The sequence below is a fragment of the Schistocerca nitens genome, chromosome 4, assembly GCF_023898315.1.
Source record: "Schistocerca nitens isolate TAMUIC-IGC-003100 chromosome 4, iqSchNite1.1, whole genome shotgun sequence".
NCBI classification, from domain to species: Eukaryota; Metazoa; Arthropoda; class Insecta; order Orthoptera; family Acrididae; genus Schistocerca; species Schistocerca nitens.
In genome coordinates, this window is record NC_064617.1 from 707,100,265 (window position 1) to 707,115,362 (window position 15,098).

Sequence of the window (15,098 nt, forward strand, 5' to 3'; positions counted from 1 at the left end):
TTAGTTCAGAAGGACTAATTCAATAAATAATAGTATTCTTTGTTGTGGGTACCCCCACTCAAGAAAATTTCATATGGAGGTAAAATACTATTGAGCACACTAAATAGATGAGTTCATCATTTCTCATGTCACACAGTTGCATATTTTGGTAATAAATAAATCAGTATCTCGATATATTTAGCGTATTTCCATATAGTGCGCAAGACAACCATCGGAAACGGTGAGCTTGTGTTCTGTCACTAACAATCTTATCGTCGACGGCACACTGAATCAGAATTAAGAAAAGAGACACATGTATTATCACTTTCATGTTGTATGTTTTTACATGTGTGATTGTAGCAGTTAATATTTAAATTGATAATTATGAAGAATTGTATTTTCATATTGTTTGTTGCAAAATATTTAAGTTTAATACCCATTATTGTGAGTTTCAAAAAGCTATAAATTAAGTTGAACTTCAGTTTCTACAGATTCTATATTTCATTTAGTTCAGTATTTCATACAGTGGAAATGACATTCGTTGGATCTTACCAAGACACAAAGGTCCTTCGAAGTCACAAAATCTGTAATTTGCCAAATTAACATTGTATATCCTTTATGTCAATGTACAAAATTCGATAGTTCTCTTCGGAATAGTTGGTAGTATTTGATAGATAGTAAGTGAATCGGTCGCTCACAACGTATAATCTTTCTGTTTCGGTCTCTATATTGAGGCTGCTGACATACTCCAAGCGTTCACTGTCTTGAGCTATCATGCGGAAGTTCTTTGGGTCGTGAGGCTTGGTCGTGTTCCAGCAGTAGATGGCCACATCATCTTGCACGGGGAAGAATAGTAGTTGTCCATTGGGATGCACCACCATTTCTCCGCTCGTCCCAGATAACTCTCCAGGCAGGTTAAGCTGAAACAGATACAAGAGCCCCTATCAGAGAGACAAGAAGTTTTGAAAACATACTGGAACTTGACAGATCTTTGGTTTATACAAGAATAAAAAGGCACAGCTTAAGTTAATTTCCATTAGTCTTACTAGTTGCGGCCAGTTTCGTAAGCAACTGGAGGCAGATGATGGTCTTACCCAGTCAAAAAATTACGAAGGGGTTGTGGCTAGGTAATAGGTAAGTATTATAACAGCATCGCTCTAACTTTTGCACATAATTCCGAATTTCTTTAATGTTACCAAGGAATCTCTAGCGCAAGTAATGTGATATTTCTGGACACACCAATTATGTTTCTTCATATTTATTTCCTTACTGATATTTAAGTTTATTTAAAGACAGTGAATATAATCGTGTTTTCTCTTAGACCGTAACAGTGTCCACAAGAGCACAGTCGTAGCATGCGTAGCAATCTGGCCATAAGACAGATCTACTCTCGGCTACATGATGGAGGGCCATGTGGATGGAAAAAGTCTGCAAACTGTGAGGATACGTACATCTAACAAGGTGGAAAGTGTACTTCCTATTATAACGATGTTTCCTCCTATTCAGAAATCTACTAATGAGAACTTGCGCACAATTATCTGAATTCCTACGTTTATGGGTGACGAGGGGATAGGCATAACAATTTGATTATCACATCGATAAAATAAAGCTTGGTAGGTACCGTTCTCGTCGAAGCAAAATCCCACTCCATCATTCAGCCACTTTCTCATAGCCCTTCTCAGTAGCAGGAGTCCGACTCTGGAGTAACCTCCCGGATTATAAACGGTCCAGTCACAGCAATGTTGCCACCGCGTATGCTCGACGTCAACGTGGAGTACGAGTGTAACACTTGTCCAACGTAACAGAGCGCCTGACAGCCCTAATTGGCTCTTCTAAAATAAAATGAGATGGCCCAGCCCGTAAATAAAGTGGTATGCCGTGCCGTAATTAGTTTTCTACATTTCAAGGGGCACAATGCAGTAACAGTCTTCACTGCGACGGTGGAAGAGTGCAGCACCAATGCACCATCATTGACTTTGTGTTATGTGTTACAGAAGCTTTTAGTGTGCTCAGATATGTCTGAATGATGGAAAACGAAAAGCCAAACTGACGTCTCTGCGAAGTACTAGAAATCGTCACAGAAGTGGGCCTCCTGGTGTTCAAACACCACCGTCTGGTAAAAGGGAAAATTAATCACGCATAAGTTTTCAACACCTTGCATGACATTCTGAACACTACACTGCTGGAGTGCGTGACTTTCCACACCCCTCTAATAAGCCAGCAGAACGTAAGTAACAGCAGTATTAGGTCAACCCAGATGACTACTATAGCTGTGTAGTCAGCATGAAGGAGACCGATGAAGAAAGCAAACAGTGGAAGCATATGGAGCCACCACTGCCAAAACAAGGCCAAGAACCAACCTCCGGGAAAGATGGTGCTGTCATGGTGTACTGTGCTGATTATGCTCCTAAGGGGCAAACCTACAGAGGAACAAGCAACGAAAGCCGAGCATCGTGAGGACCTGCGCAAGGGAGCTCTCCCCAGGACCACATCCCAGCCTGGTCTGCATTGGACACATCACAAATGGCCCTTCTTGGGCTATCAGACTTCGCCTCATCGGCATACTCTCCTGTTACGTCGCGCACTGATTTATTCCTCTTTCTTGGATGAAGAAACCAATGTGTGGGAGCCATGTCCCTGAATTGCCAAAATTCAAATTTATACACTCAAAACTTCCGACGAGCCGTCCGTAGTTGGGGAAGATGTTTGCATTTATAGACGAAGACATGGAGAACAACTAGCAGAATCCTCATGTTTCATGGTAGTAGCTTGGCTTTATAGATTATATAATGAGAACTTCTAGCCAGGAGATAGACGAGTGGCACTGGGAATTGCACAACAGAGTAATTGCGAGACTTTTCTCACTCAAGAATTTCAGTATCTGCTGAGGCTCAACGAAGTAACTTCCCTCTCGTTGTGTAACGCTTATAAGACAGTTATTTGTAATTCTGCCACTGATAACTTAGGACAGAATTAATTCTGCTTGGACGGTGTGGATTATAAGTAACTAGTAAACTTTCAAACCGTAAACTTCCATAAAACGTCCAGTTTTTCTTTTCCGTCCTCGATGGTTTGATCTGTTCCGCGACGAATTACTCAATAGCAGTTGCAGCCTCCATCCTCAATTATTTGTCGGATGTATTCAATCTCTGTTCAAACAAATTTCGGGCTTGCAGCCGGTCGTCGTTCAATACTTCGCACGATATTTCAACTGGGCACCTGCCAGTCATCTTCAGGTGAGCCGTCGCAGACTAGCGATAAAGTTCTCCGCTCCGCAATATATAGTGTACTGTACTTATTTTGCGCATGCGTCGAAAACTTGATAGTTGAACCAACACTGCCCGCCGGCAGCGCCCTCGCTGGTGGAATAGCGGAACTCAGTCGCCCTCTGCGTTGCTGTTTGCCACGGCCGTCGACGCACTCTGTCGTCTTCGATTTGAGCAAATCGTGGAGATGATGGGATTCCATGCACTGTCCAGCTGGTAGCCGCTGTCACGGTTTAACAGATTTTCCGCCAGTCGTATTTCTATGGATTCTTTAAAAATGGAGTCCCAGAAAGACGTTGCTGTAGACAAAATCATTGTTTTCTCATACTCCATTGAATGTCCAGTAGAAATACAATGTTCAGCAATAGCGGACTTGCTTGGCTGCAAAAGGCGGGTGTAACGTTGATGTTCAGTGCAGCGTTCTTTCACGGTGCGTGTGGTTTGACCTATGTAAGCCATACCACATTGGCACGGTATCTTGTAAATTCCGGCCTTTCGTAGTAACAGATCGTCCTTAACTGATCCCACAAGGTCCGCAATCTTCGATGGTGGGCGGAAAACCACTTTTACCTGAAATTTTCGGAGGATTCTCGCTATTTTAAACGAAGTGTTGCCAACGAAAGGAAGAAAAGCTAAAGATTGTTCCGGCATGTTCTCCTCTTTATTCACTTCCTGCTTCTTAGTTTTAACTGTTAGTGCCCTGTTAATCTGCCGGATGGAATACCCATTTTCGCTGAATACTGTCTTTAGATGGGCGAGTTCTTGAGATAAGCTATCTAGATCTGAGACAGTATGAGCTCTATGAACAAGCGTTTTAAGCAAACTCAATCTCTGTCTTCCTCAACCGTTTTTAGTCTCTGCTGTTCCCACCTTTACTACAGAAGCTATTCCCTGAAGTCTTGACACGTTTATCGTCCTCTTCTTCCTTTTTGCTACTTTTTCAACATGTCATTCTTTCGTCGATTCGGCAGAGAACCTCCGTCTTCCTTACCAATCCACCTTCAATGACAAACAGGAGTAAAATTATGTTTATTTCGGTTAATTAGATTTTTATGAATGGTACGGCAGTATGAAGGCCATTATCTGCAATAATCTATATCAAAAGCGCTAGTCTCTTTTGGGACAAATGGAAAGCAATGGGCTAGGAATGTTGTTCTGTGCAAGCTTAGTCTAGTACTGCAATGGGAGACAATGTAGGATTGCCACTCTGTTATACACAGCTGCGTAGTAATCCTTTAGAGTAAACAGAGGTTCACAGAAATTGACCAAAATAATATTCGAGATACCTGGCATTACAACAACAGAAAGTTTTCATCAGTATGAAACTCTTTCATATGTTGTGCGACAGCCCAACACATTTACCATTACCTGCGTCTTGATGTCCAATACCTCCCCGTCGGTTGCATCGTGAACCACATGCTTGTCCACAACGCCCTGGATGTTGCTGGCGAACGCTTGGAAGTAGAGTTTCCCGTCGCAACTCTCGCCCGCCGTTACACCACACAAGCCGTGCGGTATGTAGTAGGCTGGTCCTCCTGCCTTGGTGAAGAAGAAGCCTGGCTTGGGGTGGAAGTACTGGCTCTGCAGGTGTCTCGAGGCTCCAGTGGTGAGGTCGGTCACCGTCAATACATAGGCTCTGGTGTCGGAGATGTAGGCCGTCAGACTACCAGTGTCGCACGAAGCATCCACCTGAATACAAATACATGTCGCTGTGTGTCCTTTAACATGCCATCCCTGTTCTAATAGAAATACTGTTGAAGATTGTGGAATAATAGCTTTTAACCTCTGAAGAAAAGAGAGGCTGTGACAAACAATATGATTGCAATAACTAAGCAATAAGTATTAAAATAGTTATTTGAATAAAAAGAAATTGATAATAAAACCCGTTTTTGTATCGGGCAAAAGTATAATTTCACCCAGTTCCTTACGGATTCCTACCCCCACAGATCTGGTTCTCAAAATTTGTAAGATTTGCAACGGAACGCTTGGAATTGAAAATAGGAGTAACTGAGAGTTGAAGTTTTCATGCATCAATTACATATTTAGGCACCCCACGATTTTCTTCATAAATCTTATAAGTACTTTTGTAGGTATTAAAATGTCATGATGACAAATTTTCAGAACTATCTGAATTGGTTTACGAAGCTGTATGGGGCTAGGTGAAAGTACTTTACATTTTTAGTCTGATTTAAAAACATGTTACGTATTAAATTTCTTTTTATGTAAATAATTAGTTTCTGCTATTTAGTCTTGTGTGTGAATTTTCTCAATGGATTGTACACATTTTGCTCAAGCTATAAGAGAAACATGTGTTAAATTGGAGGTGTATTTCAGTGTCATTTCGCCTGATTGAAAGAGACTCGTACTATACCTACTTATTAACATGTGCATCATGTTAATAGGAAATCTATGGATGAATGATAGAGGACGGAACAGGTGACTGCCCCACCTAATCCTGGGAAGGATATGATGATAACGATGATGATTTATGTAGAAAATGAAATAAATAAGCAAGCAAGATTAATTTTTATGACTCTTTATATTTCACTACTGGAATTATACCCGTAGGTTTGCCCTGTATGCATATGTCATGTATGATGCACATATCTTCTCTTTCACCGTCTCTCTGTCCATCTCATTCTCCCCCTCCTCACTATGCATTTCCTCCTCTTCCCACACTCTGCTCTGCCATGCCCGTCTACAGGTACACACCCAGATACGCACTCCTATACCACCGGCAAATTATGCCGGTTCTGCAGGGCAGCCTAGACGTCAAATATTACCAAGCTCCTTTACCCTCACTTCCACTATACCGAAAAAGCCGACAGTGAAAATGAGTTAATACTGCACTGTCATCCAGTTCTGAGCTTGTAGGGAAGCAGCCTACTCACGCTGCAGCAAATTCACATCAGTTCCATTGTGTGTTAGTCAGTCTGCTAGCTCTGACGTCATAGATGTTGCGCAATACCTTAAAAATCAAGCAAATGACATAAAACTTTCCTAGTATGTCTGGAATAATGATAAATTAATGTGTGTTAAATATCAGCTTGATAACTTCAGCCGTTTCCTTTATTTGGACGTTTTTCTATAAAAATAATTGGCGGCACAGAAAAGAGCTAGAGACTTCAAATTTTGTATTTAGATGCATCTTCCATAATGATTTAATAAAAACAGTACTTTGGATTTCACAGATTAAGATTATAGTGTAAATTCATGATTTTGTGGTTTTCATCTCAAAACTAGAGGAAGCAAGATAGATTAAGTGAGCTTATAAATCATACTAGGATGTTTAGATTTTAATAGGTTGGAGGTCCGCTATGATGATGAAGCTGTAAAAAGTTTCTTTCAAATATCTATTAAATTATAGCAATAGCGGATCTCAGAAGGGACAGTTCAGAGCCCATCTGCTGCGTGCAGTGCAATTAAATTAATTCTCTCGCCTAAGTTATTAAAGTTAGCCACGTCAAAAATTTATTATCAATACTTCCCTGCGTGCTGAATGCACTGTTAAATTAGGAGCTTCATCGGCCTTCAGCAAGAGAAGCTAGAATTTATTATGTAACTTGAAGTGGTGCGTTACTAGCCCAGCGGCTAGTCGAGGCAGCCGACTTGGTCGAGCGTTCCCTCCGCCGTCCGCACCGCGGCTTTATATATAAGAGCACTGTGCGAGGAAAAAAAGGGCCCCAGTTCTCTCCAGACGCTGAATGACACGCCATCTGTGTCGGGAATCGCGCCGCGCCAGTATCAGTGCTACTAACAGCCTCGGGTGCCGTATTCTGTTACTCGAGATGCGCGTAACCAGTAAAGCGTTTCAGGTAAAGTATTAATTCGGGAATGATTTTCATTATCTAGCCTCAGTGTGCGTATTGTCGTATTTTCACGTGCCGTCGCGGGACAGACATTCTACTACTAATATAGCGTGGCGTTTGATGAGATATTTCATCAAATTATGGCGAGCATTCATTTCAACAATTATTTCGGACATTTATAGTTGCATTGGCGCAATAGACTCTGAACTGTTCTGTTAGTTAGGTTGGAGGGATATTTGTGTGTATATTTGTGATTTTGAGAATATACTCAACTATTTTGGAAAGTCGTCTTTGATTAGAAATCCCGAACAACTTCCTGACTCTACAGAGCTACAAGCTGCAGCTATAATTGTAATCTCAAGGAAGTGGGCACTAGGAACTCTATTTACAGGCTTCAGGTTTTGTCAAATCGCTTTCTGGGGGTCTACAAAGTAAATAGAGAGCCAGTGTTGAGAACGGCGAAAGAAAGCATTAACAGCATTTTAAAAGCTAGAAACTGACAGCAAGCAAACATTAATGCAGCAGTTATATATTTTACAACATCAAAAAAATTTCTACTCCTCCGCCGCCCCACAAGCTGTGTTTAAAATTTCATGTCTTTAACTCATCGGGAAATTGGTTTAAAATCAACTGAAAAATTTGTTTCTAACAGACAGACACGAAAGTAAGTGGCCTAATAAGAAATGAAATAACGAACTTGTGGATAAACCGTGAATCCTAATGGGAGGCAAAAACCAGGAAAATCAAATAAGGTGCTGAATATCACGTAGAAGACTTTATCGTTTTATGTTGTAACTTGGAATTTCAAAGTTAGGTCTTTGATTGAATGAAAATATCAAGTAGTAAATTTTGTTCATAAGATGTCCATCATCGATAAGGAACTGCAGCGTTCAGGGAACACGAATCCCAGATCCCAGATTGTGTAAAAAAAGTAATACAGAGCATCATGATCTCTTCCTCCCGCCCTTTCCCTCCGCCCTCCATCCACCGCAACCCAATACACCCAGACACATTTTTGGAGAATAAGAATGCTTTCTGGACCTAAAATTTCATGCTTGTATGAACTCATCATTGTTCTCAGTACATATACTCCAGCCTTGAAACTTTTCCAGGTTGCTAGCAAACGGACGACAATATGCCTTCAGGAATTACTGTAATCTGTAATATGTCTATTGAAGTACTTTTACTCAAGGAAGTCAGAAACCACCAACATGAGAAAGCCCAATTGACGGAGGATAAAAGAAGAGAACAGCTTGCTTGCGAAAGCGATCCAAACACCTATACTCAGAATGATTCTAGAATTGTTACCAATAAAGCTCATCTTTCAGCCTTTAGAGCTGCCAACAGCATCTGAGCTGATAAGCAACAGCAGAAACTTAAGGAACATCACAGAGAAGTAAAACGGGATTAAGGAGTCCAACGGCTCAACAGTCTGCAAGACATCCTGTACAACTCTAATCAGATGACGTTATGACTAAGGCATACAGATGGATCCCCAATTAGAACATTATTTTGATCTGAATTTCATTCAGAACAATATGATCAAAATTGCCCTCGTTGTTGTCACCCCCCCCCCCCCCCCCTCCGTAGGGGTCAGTTACGAAAGAGTCGTACTTAGCTCTTACTATCGAGAAAAATACAGCAGTGTACCACATACTACGTGCTAAGCCGACAGGGCGAACAAATTAACTTTGCTAAGATCATAGAGACCGAAAAGTCGGCTCGGCGTTAAGGTGCGCACGCAATTTTTTGTGGGGTAAAGGGCTAAATTTCACAGAATACGCCCCGATTCTAGGAAAAAACTAAAAAACATCTCGGATAATGTCGAAGAACGAACAGATACATCAAAAACAAAACACGGGAAGTGACACTATATAAAAAACTTTAACACAATTTTTGTCCTTACTTACTGAATGGATGGTGGTCATGGATCAAATCTAAACAACAAGTGAGTAGAATTAAGATAACAGAAATGAGCTGACTCAGAGCCGTAAAATGTAGACTAGTTTTATTTAAGGATAAAGACATTTAGAATAAATTAACATACGCAAAATACTTAATGGACTGAACACATTGATGGGATGACCAGTTAAAGATTACCTGCGAAAATCGTAAGATACAATTACATAGTTTATGAAGTGAATGAAGATCATGGATATCACTTAAGAATATGCAGAACGCTTGAAGTATAGAATAAGAATGCTAGACAGATGACCTCAGTAGTTTCGTCCCTTAGGAATTCACACACACCCAATAATACAAATCAGCAAACTCTGTAGACCTTTCTCATATTTTTAATAATGTTTGAAGAAGTAGACACTGGTGACGATCTTGCACCTCTACTAACTTCATGAAATCTGTGATTGCGGAATATTTCTGACATTAGCTGCATTAAGTATGAAGATATCTGTTGGCGACACATGAAAATTTGTGCAGGCCGGTTCTCAATCCGAATTTCCCGATTTTCGCAAGTTGTCGCCATAACCACTTTGGTTATTCGCGTGCTCTTCCTGGACGAACTCAAACATTCATTTATATCATACTGTCTACGACTGCATCGCTCACAACTTTTTACATGCATTCTCGTCACAAGATTTCCAGAAGCTAGAGTATTCGACGTTAGTATTATGACTGTCATTTTGCCCATCGAGGTGTTTTAATAGTCTTAAGTACTACTAGCCTCGACAGGAAAAATTTCGATTGTAATACTAACGTTAAATACGTTCGTCTCTTTGAAAACCTGTGGTGGGAATCCAATTAAGAAAGTAGCGAGCGATGGGATCGTAGACAGTATGACATAAGAAAGTTTGGGTTAGTCCTGGAAGTGCGTTCGGACTGCCGAAGCGGTTAAGGAGCCCCGTCGTGACAAGCGGGAAATCCGGGTTCGAGTCCTGCTCTGGTAAAAATGTTCATATCTCAACAACTGGTAATACCTTCATACATAACGCATCTAATATCAGCAAGATTTCGCTGTTGGGAAAAGATTTCATGAACTTTCTCATATTAGCATGTCACAAGAATATCAGAATTTGCAGGACGGGGTAGCCGCGAGGTCGGGGCACCATGCATGGTCGGTGTGGCTCTCCCCGTCGGAGGTTCGAGTCCTCCCTCGGGCATAGCGTAAGTTAGTTTAAGTTAGATTAAGTAGTGTGTAAGCTTAGGGACCGATGACCTCAGCAGTTTGGTCCCATAAGACCTCACCACAAATTTCCAAATTTCCAATCAGAATTTGGTAAGAAGTCAGTCGATAGAAAATGTAGCTGCTTTATTAATACATTGTCGTTTCATACAAATACTTACCCATAAAGAAGAGTACATAGAGTTGCAGGCTGCGTTCTGGATGACTATGGAGTTGATAACCTCATCGGTCCGCAGGTCGAAGGAGACAATTTTGGGTGGACACACATTTTTGGGGCTCGTTGTCAAATCCAGAACACCATTGTCAATGGCATACAAAGTGTCATCATCCGACCATGTTTTCTGAAACAAACGGTCAAAGATTGTATTCACATTAGACATTTATGACAACAGATGTCTGTCGAGGATCGCGGATTGCCCTGATCATTGCTGCACTCAGAAAATATTACTCGCTCCGTCTCTTAGAGCTCCTTGCCCTTACTTGGTATGTATCTACTGCTTTTGTACTTAACTGTCTGCCGTTTAAAGAATCGCAACAAAAGTGAGGGGACAAGCAGTGGTGGATGAAGAGTTGTCGTATGTTATTGGCTAGCTTTTAAATAATGAAATTCAGAATTCTAAAAGGAATACGACCCTTTAATTGCAGCGAGAAAGATTTCTATAATCAAATATTCTTGTTAAGTTTAAAGAAAAGCAATAGGAATGGTGAATGTTAGTGGCAGGTGACAATGAATGGACTTCTGTATTTCGGGAAGTAATAGTTTTCTATGGTGTGTCTGATATTACGCACGATTGCCGAATGTTTTCAGTTTCTTTAATACTGTTATATGATGATATCAAGGTAAATACATTGTTTGTTCTCTATTAATATCTTTCATTTGCTAACTATCCCTATCAGTAGTTAGTGCCTTCCATAGTTTGAATCTTTTATTTAGCTGGCAGTAGTGGCGCTCGCTGTATGGCAGTAGTGGGAGTAACCAAGATTTTTGTGAGGTAAGTGATTTGTGAAAAGTACAGGTTAATGTTAGTCAGGGCCATTCTCTTGTAGAGATTATTGAAAGTCAGATTGCGTTGCGCTAAAAATATTGTGTGTCAGTTTAAACACAGTCCTGTAAAATTGTTCAAAGGGGACGTTTCACTGTGACAAACACATTTTTCATAATACAGCATTCCCCCTTAAATAAAGACATACTAACAAACCGAGCGAGGTGGCGCTCTGGTTAGCACACTGGACTCGCTTCCGGGAGGACGACGGTTCAATCCCGTCTCCGGCCATCCTGATTTAGGTTTTCCGTGATTTCCCTAAATCGCTTCAGGCAAATGCCGGGATGATTCCTTTGAAAGTGCACGGCCGACGTCCTTACCCGTCCTACTCTAATTCAATGAGACCGATGACCTCGCTGTTTGGTCTCTTCCACAAAATCAATCCAACCAACGTACAAACAAAAAGATATGGCAGTAGGACTGGAAACACTTCTTGAACAATAGCGTCCTTTACTCCACGAAAAACGAAGATAATAAAGAAAAGACATAACGGATTAGTTTATGCAGAAAAAATCCTAGGATATGGAAGAGATGTGTTGTTAGATCGAGATGAAGTGAAAACATCTGGAAGAGTGTTGCCGATCGGATAAAGATGCTAGTTTCCTGCTGGAATGGAAGAAGAAGACAAATTAGTATACCAAGAGCATATGACATAAGGAAAGTTTGTTTGCCTCCAAATATCGAGTCGTATTATGCATTAAATTACCATAAAGAAAGAAGTTTTCGGAATTTTACGTTGGGAACAGGGCACCATATGTGAGTGAATGAGGATGGCATCGTATCAAGTAAAGGAAATAACAAACGAAACAACAACTCGGAAGGTGCGCTACCGATGGACACTAGATAATCATAGAAAACTTAAAGGAAAATTTACTGTCAGGAATAATTTAATGTAGAAGTAAACGATAATCCTTACTAACAGTAGGAATATGTAGTTGCCACATTGCATAGGAAGTTCTCAGGTACCCAAGTGAACAACACTAGTATCACCTTCATATGTTTTTGTTTTTTGTTACTAGTCGGGTTCCACTGTAGGTCATCATGTCCCACTGACTACGTTTTCATTCTAGGTCAAACATTTAAAATTTGTTTTCAAATTCGCTTGTTTTCTTCGTTATGCATAGTTTCTCTTTCAAAGTCAGTGAAACTATTAGTTTAATAAAATTTAACCTTCCTCTTTTAGTAGTCTAACATCACAGTTTCATAATTAATCGAAAAATATTTAGTCATTGTTATTGTGTTGCTTCGAAATGAAGTTATCCATCGTACTCAGTTTGCGGAAAACACATTTTTTCGCCAGGTACTTCATATTCTGTTCGTTTAATATCGTATGTTCAAGCGTATAAATTTTACATTCCATTCTGAAACTGGTTTCTACAGCTGGAATGAGTTTCCTATTTCCTTCTAGACGTCATCCTCGTGCATTACCTTGGCGTTTCTAATGTGTTACGTTCATTTTCATACCGTGTACTATATTTCCGCTACCACTCGCTGACAGAGTGTAATTTATTATGTTAACCGCAATACTTCGCTGGATTTTTTCGCATATTCAGTTGCCTAATGTTCACACACTTTTATCAGGTCTGCGACGTGGCAAGAGATACGAAATGATCGTATGCCATTATTAGCTGGGAGACCCCAGGCGCGGTTGTTCGCCCGGCCAGTCAGAACTTTTTTATTCGACGTCACTTCGGTGACTTGAGCGTCGATGATGACGAAATGATGAAAACACACTAGCCAGCTCCGAGCGGATAAAATCTCCGACCCGCCCCAGAATCTCACCCCCAGCCCCTGCCGATTGACATTCAATCTTGCTAGCTACTCAGAAATCTATGGTTGCATACATTAGAAGCTGTTTGCCCTTTGTTACTACTTCAATATTATTAAATTTTTCTGTCTGGATTCTGAATGTTTTTATATTTCATATTTTATAAATGACTGGCCGTCACAGAATAAGAGATTGTGCTAACACAGTTTTACTCAGGTTTTGCCGTGAGGCTTTTAAATGATTAGCATTTGATATCTTTCGTTGTATATTATTTTCATTTGAGCCTACAGACACGAGGCTAAAAGTTCGTTTTATCGACGCGACCAAATTAAGTGCTATTGTTTATGACTTACTTATTCCTACAGTTCCGTTTTGATTTATTTTGCTCTTGTTAACTATTTGTTTGAGGGAGGTATGAAGAATTTTGGCTAGAAGTTTATTAATAAGTAGAAGTATATTTTCAAACGGCATATCGAAGTTATATGGCTGACAAGAATCACTTACATGCTCGGGGAACCGCGCGCGGTATCCGCGCGGTCTAAGGTGCCTTGCCACGCTTCGCACGGCTCACCCGTCCGAGGTTCGACTCCTCCCTCGGGCAAGGTTGTGTGTGTTGTCCTTAGCGTAAGTTAGTTTAAGTAGTGTGTAAGCTTAGGGATCCATGACTTCAGTAGAGTGCTCCCTTAGGAACTTATCACCACCATGCTAAGTGTGATGGAAATAGATACACAGCGTTCTAAAGGTAACTTCGGCGTTGTCTGTTACTACATGCACGTTATACACTATGTAATACATGCGATGAGATAGTTTGCATGAGATAGTTTACATGAGATGGTTTGCTTCGGCAGGTACGACATACGTCGGTATGTTTGCATGCTTAACCTATACTTTATCTGAGATTATATCTGCAGCTTACGCTTCATTACAACAAATCATTAGCGTCAGGTAAAAAATAAAAGCAGTAGTTATTAGGGCCTAAAATAACCATTCAGTAAACGTGACTGTCATTAATTGTTGGCCGAAATTTTAATATATTGTGGTTAATGTACTGATTCTTTTATCACATCCGTCTTGAAAGCCAGGGAAATGCACCTCCTCTTTCTTTTCACTTTACTTACTTGAAAATTTGGCTATTAATAAATGGTAGAATACAAATAAAAAGAAAATAAAAACAAGTATACTCCACACAAGGAATTTTAACACACGAGAATACTAGTGATTTAAAAAGAGTATTTTATATGCTTGCCGATGTTAGTACTGGCGGAAACTTAAATATCGCGTCTTAGAAACATGTGTCGGACAATAAAGACTTTTTGATATAATGCCATTTGTCCGTTATTACAGCCTTCTACCTATTTGCCCTGCACGCTTTCCTTAAGGTTACAACCATTTATAAGTCGTCTATTAAAGAATCACCACCAACAACAAACAGACTTGTCTGACCTCAGATTTGACCAAATTCCAGTAACCTCAATATCGCGTTTAACTCTGCATTGAGTACAGTCAACGAAAACTGAGAAGACGATCACGAGAAACCACAGAGAAACCAAGAGAGTCTAGCAGCTTATGTCTATCTGCGAATGCAGCCATACCGTGTGAACTCGAAATCCACCGGCAAAATTCTCAAGTTAGTTCGGCATATTAGTATTTTGAGTGTTTTGATGGATGGTTCTTATAGTAACCGCAATCTGATACGACCGGGGTACGCTGGCGGTCCGGCCGGGGGCGTCGATGCCGAGTCGCCGAAAACCACCAACGATGGATGAACAATGCGGCAGCGCAACGGAGCGGTAAGCCCGGTGTGTAAGACAGAATGAGAGCCGAGACGTAGCAGCATGTGAAACATAGCAACGCTGTGTACAAGGAACGATACGTAAGTACCGTCGCTGTTACTCACGTAAGGCAGGACGTGGGCTCATATTTGGATCCTTACAACTACTTTGTTGGAGGGTATACTTCATTCAGTGTGGTGTGTAGCTGCATAGAGTGGTGGTGGGATGTGTGTTATCTTGAATGCCTTTGGACTGTTCCTACCATCCGCAACTGCCGAGTTGTGCCGCCAAGTTGGCAGTTGTGTCCAACATTTTCTGTGCT

The 15,098-nt window shown here is 40.7% G+C and overlaps 1 protein-coding gene across 1 annotated transcript in view; it reads right to left on the minus strand.

Annotated features, from left to right (window-relative positions):
- Nucleotides 1-456: 456 nt before the first annotated feature.
- Nucleotides 457-15,098, minus strand: part of LOC126252514 (major royal jelly protein 1-like) — a 49,704-nt gene continuing 35,062 nt past the window's right edge. Inside the window, exons 4-6 of the mRNA XM_049953410.1 lie at nt 10,355-10,534; nt 4,614-4,934; nt 457-899 (exon numbers count right to left, since the gene is read on the minus strand). Coding sequence (XP_049809367.1) covers nt 579-899; nt 4,614-4,934; nt 10,355-10,534 — 822 coding nt within the window. The 3' untranslated portion in view covers nt 457-578. The remainder of the gene's footprint in view (nt 900-4,613; nt 4,935-10,354; nt 10,535-15,098) is intronic.